Below are 13,411 nucleotides of genomic sequence, written 5' to 3'. Positions count from 1 at the left end.
ATTACAGGAAAGGGAGAAAAGTGAATTAAAATTTACCTGAGAAACACAAGAGAGACAATCAGCCATCTGGTAGGGTATCATAGTGTCCATGATGTCAATATCTTTCGAGAAGCGGCTGATTATTCGGCCAATGGGTGTTGTATCGAAGAACATAAGTGGTGCACGCATAATCCCATTCAACAATGTTGCATGCATTGCTTTGGCTGCATGACAAAATCCCAGCAGCGGCAGTAGAATAGTAAAGTAGGAGACAATAGCTGCAAGGAAAAGTTATTTCAAACATTCATAGAATAAATTTCTGTCCTCAGAAATTCCTACACTTAAAACATAAAAATATGACCTAATGGTAATGCATAAATTTGTTGCTACACACACACACACACACACATATATATATATATATATATATATATATATATATATATATATATATATATATATATATATATATATATATATATATATATATATTAAAAACAAAGATTCCAAGACTTACCAAGCGGGAAAGCGCCGGCAGACAGGCACATGAACAAAACACACAAACACACACACAGAATTACTAGCTTTCGCAACCGATGGTTGCTTCTTCAGGAAGGAGAGGGAAAGACGAAACGATGTGGGTTTTAAGGGAGAGGGTAAGGAGTCATTCCAATCCCGGGAGCGGAAAGACTTCCCTTAGGGGAAAAAAAGGACAGGTGTACACTCACATACACACACACACACACACACATATCCATCCGCACATACACAGACACAAGCAGACATATTTAAAGGCAAAGAGTAAGGGCAGAGATGTCAGTCGAGGCGGAAGTACAGAGGCAAAGAAGTTGTTGAAAGACAGGTGAGGTATGAGCGGCGGCAACTTGAAATTAGCGGAGGTTGAGGCCTGGCGGATATCGAGAAGAGAGGATATACTGAAGGGGGAGTTCCCATCTCCGGAGTTTGGATAGGTTGGTGTTGGTGGGAAGTATCCAGATAACTCGAACGGTGTAACACTGACATTTTTTTTTTAATAAAGAAAGAATTTTTCAAGCACAGCTCTGTGTGTGTGTGTGTGTGTGTGTGCGTGTGTGTGTCAAAGAAGTCAGACTGAATAAATGAAAAGCATATAACAATAAGTTGTCTTTATCTTTTCTGTATATGTTGCAGTATATTGGCCATACACTGACTACATCATGCTTCCAGCACTATGTATTTGCCTGTGGGTTTATCTGTCCTTGGCCCACAGGCGTTCCTCATCTGAGACTATTTACAAATATCCCAAGGGCTTCCCATGTTGTGGATGTGATACTGTTTTCAAAGAATCTGTTGACACACCGATTGTTACAGGCATCACCAGGGGACACCATCCACATTCAGCAGCAGCATGCATATCTGCAAAATGGTGGAGATGTTATTAAAGAACCAATTTCCATCTGCTGGTCATGTGGTCATCAAAGTCCCATGATTATCCTCCCGTCTCATGGATATTTAAGGTGGAGCACAACTTGCAGCAGGCAGCTTTCCGTCACTTGTTCAGTTCCAGGCCGGGAGCGGGCTGCACCTTACAGCCCATCAGTTAGCACTTCATCAAGACCAACTCAGATACTTGCATCCGCACTGCCATGTCACACCATGCCACATTCAGCTCTGTGCTGTCTGTGTGTTTCACCATCTACATGCCATGAAGTTGAATCATACTGCACTGCAGGCCCACTAAGCCTCACTGCACTGAACTATGGATGTCACTTCAACAACTACCCAGAATGAGACTCCACAATGGGATTGGTACAATAGCAGCAGACTGTTTCTGTTACTCTTATGTGATCATGGACAATCATTCAGATGTCAGGAAGAACTAAACTTTATTGTAAATCTGAGATATGAATAAAAATGTTCTTAATTGGAACCTGGAAAACATTATTCAGTGTAGTGTGCATTGCCCATAATAGGTTTCAAAGAAAAACTATAGGCACCTGTTTGGAATATGTAAAAATATATTATTCTGACATGTACTTCGGATAATCAATGTGGGAGTACCACAGTGTGACATTGAGAACTTTGGTCAAAGTACCTAATTAGGTAGAAGGAACACAAGTTCTGAAAGCTAAGAATGTTATCCCCAACTTGAAGTATTTCTAGCAGCAATAAAATAAATGTCATCTGTTGAAGGTATCTGTTAGTCATCCACAATATCTCAAATTTTAACATTTTTCAAATTGAAATATTTGACTTTAATCTCAATAATCTGTGCATTTGACAAGCAATATTACTTACAAACATATGTACCACCATCATATTTGTATAATGATGACTGACATGTGTACACAAAAATTGACCAACTCTGAGCATTTCTGTCATTGGGCAGTAATGGACATCAGTCTTGAGACTACATCAAATATTGAAAAAGAGACTAATAATTATACACAAACACAAATCTCTTAAAACACTATCTTGTTATTTCAGTAAATAGCTTACCTTGCCCAAAACCCAATGCTCCATATATACCTAAATAGAGATCCCTTTTGGTGGTGTCTGAAGTGTTAGCAATATAATCTGCATCGTTTGACCATACAGAGAGCCAGAAATTTGTGCCAATTGAAAATGCTTGATACAAAACATTAAATAATATTGTGGCCAATGATAGAAAGATGCTCACAGCTTTCAAGTAATGAGAGTAAACTGCCCATTTCACCTGGAAAGATACAGTTTATTTTGCACAGTGCACAGAGACAGGATAATTTATTTGAAAATTAACTAATATTAATTAATTATAAATGTATGACAGTATCATTGTTAACAATGAACAAAATATCAAAACAACAAGCAACATTATGATAATAGAAATTCTAGGAAGGGAACAAGAACCAAAACGAAGAACTGTAACCACTCACCTGAATATGGTTCACGTGTTTTGTATAAAAACATACAACAGTTTTCTAGTTCAAGAACACACACACACACACACACACACACACACACACACACACACACACACACACACACAAAACCTACACTCGCTCCTGTGCAGCTGTTTGGAAGGAATAATACATACAGGAGAAAGTACAGACGTGGAAGATTATGGGAAAAGAAGAGGAGGAGAGAAATGGCTGTCACAGGCAATAGTAAGATGGAGACTAAAAATAATGACATTCACAACAGCCCCCATCCCCCTCACCACCACACACAAACACACACACCAAATGAGAAAGCGTTGGTATGTTGATAGAGACAATAAAAAACACACAAACACAGACACAAATTTCAAGCTTTCTCAACCCAAGGTTGCTTCATCAGGAAAGAGGGAAGGAGAGGGAAAGATGAAAGGATGTGGGTTTTAAGGGAGAGGGGAAGGAGTCATTCCAATCCTGGGAGCGGAAAGACTTACTTTAGGGGGAAAAAAGGACAGGTATACACTCGCACACACACACATATCCATCCGCACATATGGGATAAAATAAAGATGGTCACGGCAACAGAAAGTTTTTCATCAATTATTTAGTCATCTGCAACCCACAACATTACAAAAAATGTTACAGCCTTTAGAATGTACCCCTAGATGTGAGAACTGCAGCCAACATGAGAAAATGAAGATAAGTAAAAGGTATTTTTTTTTGTATATCTTACGCCTCTTGAATCTTTCAAAACTTTTGAAGAGAGAGGAAAAATTAATGGTGATGATTGGGAGGGTATGATTACAGCCCCCTTCCAAAGGGGCAACCTTGGAAAGGAATTATGCAATGCAATATCTATTCAACTTTAATGACTGATTCCTTACTGAGGCTGTTCTCTACAAAAATCATGTTGCACAGTTGTAACTGAATTATACCTGTTGAAATGGAGAGGACAAATCACATTTTGTTACTGTATTATCACCAACTTAACAAGATACACAATGGGTAGTGAACATGTGAGCAAATTTCTAGCTGCAACAGACAGATCCCTAATTGCAATCATTATGACTGAAACGTAGGTGAACTTTTAGTTTTGATTTATAAGTTAAAATTCACCCCAATTTTCCGTCCCCATTCAGGAAGAAGATACTGTCTACTGAAACAAAATGAGTGTTTCTGAAACTCCTTGTATTTCAGCTGAATGGTAGGAGAAAGGCAAAGATGTACATCTCCAATAGCAGCATATGAAGTAAAGCATTGTGGTGGTATTCACATCAATTTCAGATTGATGACAGTTTTTGCTTTATTTTGGTAAATTAATATCATGCACCAATTTTTTTAAATGTTGTGAAAACTGACTCACACTTCCTATTTCAGGTTTCTCAGTTTCTGTTAGCTTCTCCCCAGGTTGCACTGATTTAACAGGTACATTATTCTTCTCAACACAACCAGCTGTTTTAAGCCTGTTACTTTTATCACTGCTGCTCTCTATTGCATTTTGCCTGCAATTAATTAAATTACATAAAGCCAAGCATTTTTCTAAATTGCACTATTCTTAAATACTGTACACAATCATATTTTAACGTTCACCATTGATTACTTAACACGTAATAGATATAATTCACAACACTGCACAGTTTAGATTAATCAAACTATGAATATCTGATAAAATTGTTCAACTGAGTAACTAGCATACCAATCCAATATATTTAAAAGTAATTAAAAGTCCACTTTTGCTATAATCAAGATAGTGATTTGAATATAATTAATGTAAAAATGTATTTCTATTGTGGTACTTTGGTTCAATAACTGTGCTACCTAATTTATATTCTAACACTGTTCCTGGCATACAAAGGCCTAAGAGGTAAAATTTATAAAGCGAACATTTATTTCCAGAATATTTCAGTTAACATAAGTAAAAAATTATGATGAGAGGTCTGGAAAGGAGGCAGTAGCTGAGCTCTTACATTTCAGCAGATGCTGAAATTCCAGTACGGATGAAGGAGCCATTTCTTGTTTGGGATGTGTGCAAGGAAAGTCCATTCTGTAATTTTATGTAATTGGTGAAAGCACAGCACAAGGAAGATGATGTGGCCAGAAAGGGTTACAGGGACTTGTTACATGGGGATGTCTGTATGAGCTGCAAGACTATTCCAGAAAGAAACAGCAGTGGGGGTCTTCCAGGTACATTTGAGCTGCCGACTGCAGAGCAGTTGGCATGTGTGGGTGGAATTGGATGGTATGATGCCCCTCCAAAGCTCTCAGAGTTTCAACTATCATATGGTGCCACTTGCGGGTGGTAACCACTGGAGCTAGCATCCATGGATCCTTTCTGCATAGGAACACTCACACTCAATCATGCTCGGTGGATAGCATCTGGAATGCCTGGTCAAGGGTTCCTGGAGCTGTGGGGCTAGGAGATGGAGGAGAGAACACAGTTTCTGCCAAAGGAGGAACTCCATGGGGCTACAGTTCCAGTGGTCCTGTATGTGCTCAGAAACAATGTGAATGCAGCTGAGGTGGTGGTTTTTCCCACTGTCTTAACCCCTTAACCATCAATTTCATTTCATAAACCTTGATGTACGGTTATTTTAATTAATATCATAATCAAAATTAACAATATAAAAAGATCATTTCCTGAAAATTCATTTTCCTAGGGGATCGGGAGGGGGGGGGGGGGGGGTTGCTTTGGTACATACTGGATTATTTATAAAAATCTCCAGTGTTTCAGAAGATAGAAGTGATTCAGGCATACAAGAAACTGACATCTACCCAAGTTTCTAACTCACACTACAGGTGCACAATATGGGCTTTGTTTATGATGTGGCAAACATCAATTCATGGAAGCAATTCATTGACATGTGTCCAGGTAGGTGAGAAGGTACCCCTCTTTGTGCATGTGGTAACTGAGGTGCCTGTCTCCGAGTGCAAACTAAGCCAGTATGACAGTAAAAAGAGAAGAGTTAACAATAAAACTTGAGGACAGCTCAACCTACAGGATGCAATCTGTAGTTATAAGAATTCTGCTAGGGACTTTGGTGCATAGCAAGTTCCGACTGGTTCTATAATAACCCATTATGGAAAATTTAAAGCCCACTGGCAGTCAAAGGATTAAATATTTGCTGTTCAAACATCCATGCCATATGCTCTGCTTCATCATTGGATGATAGGTGAAATGGTGGCCTAAAGAGGTATTTGATGGTGTTGAAGGTGCAGAATTGATCAAAAGCTGTTGCAGTGAATTGGAACTCACTGTCCAACACAATGGTATGGGAAATCCCTTCAATGGTGAGAATCTGGGTGAACATTTTTTGTGTGGCATCAATTGCGATGGATTCCATGCTGTCAGAGTAAGCATCCACAACAATCAGCCACACAGACCCCAGAAATGAGCCCACAAAGCCCAGATAAACTTACAGGGGGTGGTTCAGGGAGCAAAAAATTAGCACGCAGCAATCTGGTGGCAGGCACAACAGCTGTGCACCATGGCCTCAATATCCTTGTTCAGTCCTGACTAATAGGCATTTCATCTTGTGAAGGCTTTCATTCGTGACATACTCCAATGACCACAACAGTTGAGGCCGCTGGGCAGTCGGGATGAAAACACGGCAAGTATTCATCTCTGTATCAAATAGGAGAACATCAGTGAAGACTGACAGCTTGTGGGAGAGAGAGTCTAGGGCTGGAGGTCTGGACTGAAAAATAAATGGGCCATCCATGGAGGACATAGTGCATGACACACCAAAATAGTGTTGCAACACCTGTCTGCAACAATTCAAGCAGTTGTAATCAGAAACCTATCCAGTGTGTGTTGCCATCCATATCAATGTAGAAAGATACAATTTCCTGTTGATCAAAAGCAGGGTGTGGTCCTGTGGGTAAGTGAGAGGGAGCTTCTGCATTTGCATATTATGCTGTGGGCTTGTATTTAATGGTATAATTGTATGAGTTGAGGAAAAGTGAACAAAGCGCTGTGGCTGGGAGTGTGGCTCAAAGAGAACTATCAGCACGTTTTGGTTTGTAATGAGTGTAAACGTGGTCCCAAATAGGTAAACATGGAACTTCTTAATTGCAAATACAACAACTAAACCTTCCTTTTCTATCTGTTAGTAATTATTTGGAGCATGTGTCAGTACCTTTAATGCATAGGCAATTAGTTGCTCAGTACCATCACCTTCCTATGTGCCAGAACTGCACCAATACTGTATGGAGAGTTGTCCATCATCTAAATCAGTGGACATGGTGAAGAAGAGGGTGTAGGCAACGTGCAAAGTATAGCATATGCTTCACCTGTCAACCTGCTTCTTAATGCCTTTCTTCCACAACTGGTTCAATGAATGCATAACATGGGCTGCTAGTTAGAGGACCTCAGAATAATAATTCACCTTTACCAAAGAGCCTGCAGGTCCTGTAAGTTGTGGGTGGTGAGGTAAAGTGTCAAATGCTGCAACATTGGGTCAGTTGGCTGGGTCGCACCCTCGGTGAGCAAGTGTCTCAGGCTTTACACCTGCCAATAAGAAAACTCGCATTTGTGTAAGTGGCACTTGTACCACACATAATGAAATATAATAAAGAGGGTGCAAAGATTGTGCAGGTAGTTATGACATGTAGTGCCCTTAACAATTAAGTCATTGAGGTATGAGCATGGATAGATATAGTATCTCTGGAAGACTTCCAGAGCAGAAGGTCCCAAAAGGGAAGTGTAACAATATTATGAGAAGGAAAGTTGCTACTCACCATATAGCAGAGATGCTGAGTCACAGATAGGCACAACAAAAAGATTCTCACACTTAAAGCTTTCAGCCAATAGCCTTTGTCAACAATAGACACACAACACACACACGAGCGTCCACACACACACACACACACACACACACACACACACACACACATTCTTTTATTATTATTATTATTTCATTTCACTTTCCAAGTGTAACAGAGCCAAACAAATGGTGAAGTGAGGAATCAGAAAAAGAAATGTTGGGTACAGCCTACTGCCATACATTCCCAGAGTGAGGGACAGAATCAGCCATATATTGCACAAACATGATATAAAGATGATTTTCAAACTGACAAAAAAGATCAAAGACTGTCTTAGATCAGAGAAGGAGAAAAGGGGCCCACTTGTAATGTTGGGAATATACTGTATACCATGAACTTACGGAAAAGTTTATGTTGAAATGACTGGATGATCACTTAACAACAAGATCAAAGAGCATAATCGACATTGCAGGCTGGGGCAGGTGGAGAAATCAGCCATGGCAAAGCACACACTGAGTGAGACTGACCACATAATAAAATTCACCGACACGGAAGTTCTGGCTGTAGAGAAGCACTATCACATGTGCTTGTTCAGAGAAGCTGTAGAAATACAAAAACACGTGAAGAGTTTCAACAAGAAAGAAGAAAGCCTTAAGGTAAATGGATCCTGGCTTCCCATACTGCAACAAAAGACTGTCGCAGGTAGCAAGAGGAGAACTGCACCAGAAATGACCGTGGAGAAGACCTCGGATGTTGGCGCACCAGGTACATATAGTCTGCGGTCACAAACTCGGCTCCAGTTCATCATTGGCAATGGAGGGTGAAGCTTTAACAATGTCAGCCACTCATACTGCTGAAACATCAGTAAAATCATTAGATAAACGTCGGCTGAAGAACCCAAGACAGGAGCCAATAGGCAGTTTGTCAACAAGTGGCCACAAAAGCCTTAACAATTTTGTGATGTGGAATGTGTCAGATACTACATAGTTCAAATATAACTTGTATAAATACAATAAAAAGATACATTGTAAATAAAAATCAACTAAACAACAGCACAATCAATTAACAGAAAATTGTGTTTCACATGTTAGGGATGAGTTATATATTCATGATATGGAATGTGTCAGATTGTACACAGTTGAAATATATCTTACATAAATAAAAGATACATTGTAAATAAGATATTAGCTAAACAACAGCACATTCAGTTGACAGAACATTTTTGTTTCACATGTTAAGGATGTGTAAAATATACAGGAGTCAAGATAAACTAAATATTCCAAAGGAAATACAGGAATACCAATAAATAATTGTCTTATTGCTACGATAGTACTCAAAATAAAATTAGTTATACTAAGTTTACAACACTTACATATTTAGTGATTATATACTTTTTCTTTCACATATTCAGTAACTGTATAAAAGGATTTCTCTATCTGGTACTCGTTGAGAGTTTGTTTGGATGCTGGCAATCTTTTGTGAAGACATTTGATGTGTGATGGGAGAGCATTAAACAGCTTAATGCTGGAGTAATAAGCTCCTTCTTGAACCATAGTGAGGCTTTTCAGTTATTGGTTCTTGTGTTATAGTCATGAACATTCCATTTCATGTTGGATTTTCCAAAAGGCACATGCTTATATTTGTATAAGCCAAAGGAAGTGTTAATAACCATAAAGGACTATGATTCCTGAGCCAGTTGGATCTGGAAACATGTCAGCAAGGTCTATCTTAAAATAATATTCACCCACCCAACAAGTTCTGTGAGGAGATTTTCTAGTCGAGGTAGGCAGTAGGTTTCCACCTGTGCCTGGGCATCAGGTTTCTTGACCACTACCAATGATGTGACCCTACTGGCAGTTTTAACAGGTTCCGCCACTCTGGATTCATTGAGGTGATTGAGTTCCTGTTTATTGGCTGACCGTAAGTAGTTTGGAATAAGTCATACCCCATAAAAACAGAGCTGTGCATTGGGATCCAAAAACATTTGAACCTGGAAATATGTGATGCATCCCAAGGCAGGATCAACTATAGGCACAAAAGTTGAAATAAAACAATTCCTTGTTTCACATTCCTTTTTCAATACCCTAATGAAATACTCTCTGAAGAGGCAATTCATTAAAACTTTCATAATTTCAGTTGTGTCTAATAAGTGATTTCAAGTAATATATTAAATTTCATATGTATTTGTCTCGAAGGTATCTTTGAGTGGTGGAGGCCAGAGTGATCAATAACAGATACCCTCATGACCACAAATTCTTGATGTTATTGGAATACAAGTATAACAACAAACTTTTCAAAATCTCTGTTTAATTAAATAATCTTTCAGTGACTATTTTTGTTGTACTCCAGTCTCTCCCGCCAATAAAAAATTTTGTTACAAAGTGACCCAGATGTCATTGAGTTCCTGGAAAGCAACTGTGTCAGTCATGACCTGAACCTCATCAATCATACAGAATACAAACAATGGAAAGGAATCCATACCAGAGATGTTGCCCGATGAATGACTGTCAACAATGAACAGCATTATCAGCCATGTGATATTTTTATAGGTAGCTGTGATCATAAACTGACCTGGGAGAAGAACTGAACTGTCACCATATGTGCCAACATATAGAGAAGGGTAGGAAAAATTTGTGGGAACTCAGATAAGCATATTTTTGGAGGTTTACCAAGGAAATGATAAATCCTGCATCCTTCTGGAAATGGGCATCTTGGCCTGCAGTGTGAGATTAATAAACCACTTGGTAGCAAAAGGATCACCATGGGCAACAATATTCTGATATACACTCCTGGAAATTGAAATAAGAACACCGTGAATTCATTGTCCCAGGAAGGGGAAACTCTATTGACACATTTCTGGGGTCAGATACATCACATGATCACACTGACAGAACCACAGGCACATAGACACAGGCAACAGAGCATGCACAATGTCGGCACTAGTACAGTGTATATCCACCTTTCGCAGCAATGCAGGCCGCTATTCTCCCATGGAGACCATCGTAGAGATGCTGGATGTAGTCCTGTGGAACGGCTTGCCATGCCATTTCCACCTGGCGCCTCAGTTGGACCAGCGTTCGTGCTGGACGTGCAAACCGCGTGAGACGACGCTTCATCCAGTCCCAAACATGCTCAATGGGGGACAGATCCGGAGATCTTGCTGGCCAGGGTAGTTGACTTACACCTTCTAGAGCACATTGGGTGGCACGGGATACATGCGGACGTGCATTGTCCTGTTGGAACAGCAAGTTCCCTTGCCGGTCTAGGAATGGTAGAACGATGGGTTCGATGACGGTTTGGATGTACCGTGCACTATTCAGTGTCCCCTCGATGATCACCAGAGGTGTGCGGCCAGTGTAGGAGACGCTCCACACACCATGATGCCGGGTGTTGGCCCTGTGTGCCTCGGTCGTATGCAGTCCTGATTGTGGCGCTCACCTGCATGGCACCAAACACGCATACGACCATCATTGGCACCAAGGCAGAAGCGACTCTCATCGCTGAAGATGACACGTCTCCATTCATCCCTCCATTCACGCCTGTCGCGACACCACTGGAGGCGGGCTGCACGATGTTGGGGCGTGAGCGGAAGACGGCCTAACGGTGTGCGGGACCATAGCCCAGCTTCATGGAGATGGTTGCGAATGGTCCTCGCCGATACCCCAGGAGCAACAGTGTCCCTAATTTGCTGGGAAGTGGCGGTGCGGTCCCCTACGGCACTGCGTAGGATCCTACGGTCTTGGCGTGCATCCGGGCGTTGCTGCGGTCCGGTCCCAGGTCGATGGGCACGTGCACCTTCCGCCGACCACTGACGACAACATCGATGTACTGTGGAGACCTCACGCCCCACGTGTTGAGCAATTCGGCGGTATGTCCACCCGGCCTCACGCATGCCCACTATACGCCCTCGCTCAAAGTCCGTCAACTGCACATACGGTTCACATCCACGCTGTCGCGGCATGCTACCAGTGTTAAAGACTGCGATGGAGCTCCGTATGCCACGGCAAACTGGCTGACACTGACGGCGGCGGTGCACAAATGCTGCACAGCTAGCGCCATTCGACGGCCAGCACCGCGGTTCCTGGTGTGTCCGCTGTGCCGTGTGTGTGATCATTGCTTGTACAGCCCTCTCGAAGTGTCCGGAGCAAGTATGGTGGGTCTGACACACCGGTGTCAATGTGTTCTTTTTTCCATTTCCAGGAGTGTACATGCACTGTCCCTTGGGGAATGTTGTGAATGGGGTCCGATTGTTCTGATGGTTTACAACAGACAGTTTCAAGATGTTCATCTTTCCCACAATGTATGCAATTCATCCAATAATCCAGACAGTCCACATGTGGATATCTGGATGTAATGGTAGGCCAACCATGCATACTGGCGGGATATGACCAGCTGTTTAGAGGCTATCAACAAAATAGAAATTGATGACTCATGACAACACTTTCTGGAATGTGAGTTATGGGTATTCTGAACACCTAAGTCATGATTCAGCAACTGAACTGCTGCTACTTGTGGCTGAGCCATGAGTTGTTGATTTGCTGCATGTGCCCTTTAGAAATAGAGTACAGTTTTCAAAATATCATCCAAAGAAGAGTTGTCAAACTTAAAAACTTAAGGGTTGCCATCTGTACTTCTGGATTGGGAGCCAATTGGAATACTAAGTCTTGTAATGGAACTCAACCTTGTCTCATCATATACTGGAGTATCCAGGACATGATAAATTCACAACAAGATCTAATAAAATACAAATGGCAGTTCAGCAATAAGTGTAGTTTTGGTAACATGACTAAAATGGTCTACTATCTTTAAAAATAGAAAATATGGTAAAATGTGAATTTAACTTAAGATTTATTATCTTTCAGAAAACATAAATGTTTTATAAATTTTATGTACTTCAAAATTTTGATATTGGCATTTAAAGTTATTATGAATGTATTTAATGTTTCTGTAATTGTTCTGAATGATGAGTCAAAAATTGTTTTAATAAAATGTTAACCACTGTGAATGTTTATGATCAATATTTAAACATTAATAGCTTTGTTCTTCAAGATTTGTATATATGCTCCCTCTTTGTACTATCTTTGCACTTTTTATGAGTGAGATGAAGTTATCAACTTGGATGGAAGAAAGATAATAAAGAAATGTTATAAAATACTATATGTGAAACATAGATAACAAACAGGCAGAAGAATTAAATTTGTTCACACAGTGTTCTTATCTTAAAGACAAAAAAAAATCCTGAATCATACCACCTAGGTGTAAAATTATTCTGTCAGTGGGCCATGTTTTTCAATGAGCCAAGTTTTCGATGAGCAGCCACATGGAACAGATGAGTAAATGATCTTCATCATTTGATCTTCCTTCTCACTCATACTGGTTGCATTATAATTGCACAGTCAATTGCCAAAAAAAGTGCATCTGTTTTAAGCAGCATCTGCAGTGATTTCTCAGTTTCAAATATTTAACTGTTTTTCACAATAACAGAGGGGAAGGATGTAATAGTCTCAGATCAATGAGTCTCCACATGAGGTTCTGCAAGCTGAGTTTGTGCAAGTGACATCACAATGATGACACACCTGGTGAGTCAGTTACTCACAAGCAATATGACTGAGAAGGTTGCTTGTGGTATTGATGAAGCTCAAGTTGCATTGTGACCACATGGATCACTGTGAATAATAATTTGAAAGCATTGAGCACATCTCCTTGAAAGTGAATGTGGCTTGGTTTGAGAGGGAAGCCAACTTCTTCAGCGAGAAAAATGTCACTGGGACAGCCCA

General features: G+C 40.4%; 1 protein-coding gene across 1 annotated transcript in view; it reads right to left on the bottom strand.

Moving 5' to 3' along the window:
* The window catches only part of LOC126277930 (multidrug resistance-associated protein 1-like), a 333,662-nt gene that overhangs the window by 94,500 nt on the left and 225,751 nt on the right, over positions 1-13,411 (bottom strand). The window contains exons 19-21 of the mRNA XM_049977507.1: positions 4,237-4,375; positions 2,458-2,674; positions 37-257 (exon numbers count right to left, since the gene is read on the bottom strand). Of these exons, the coding sequence (XP_049833464.1) occupies positions 37-257; positions 2,458-2,674; positions 4,237-4,375 (577 nt within the window). The remainder of the gene's footprint in view (positions 1-36; positions 258-2,457; positions 2,675-4,236; positions 4,376-13,411) is intronic.

This window comes from Schistocerca gregaria, chromosome 6 (assembly GCF_023897955.1).
Source record: "Schistocerca gregaria isolate iqSchGreg1 chromosome 6, iqSchGreg1.2, whole genome shotgun sequence".
In the NCBI taxonomy this organism is placed as follows: Eukaryota; Metazoa; Arthropoda; class Insecta; order Orthoptera; family Acrididae; genus Schistocerca; species Schistocerca gregaria.
Note: the sequence above shows the minus strand (reverse complement) of the source record. Positions and strands in the feature narration are given on the sequence as shown.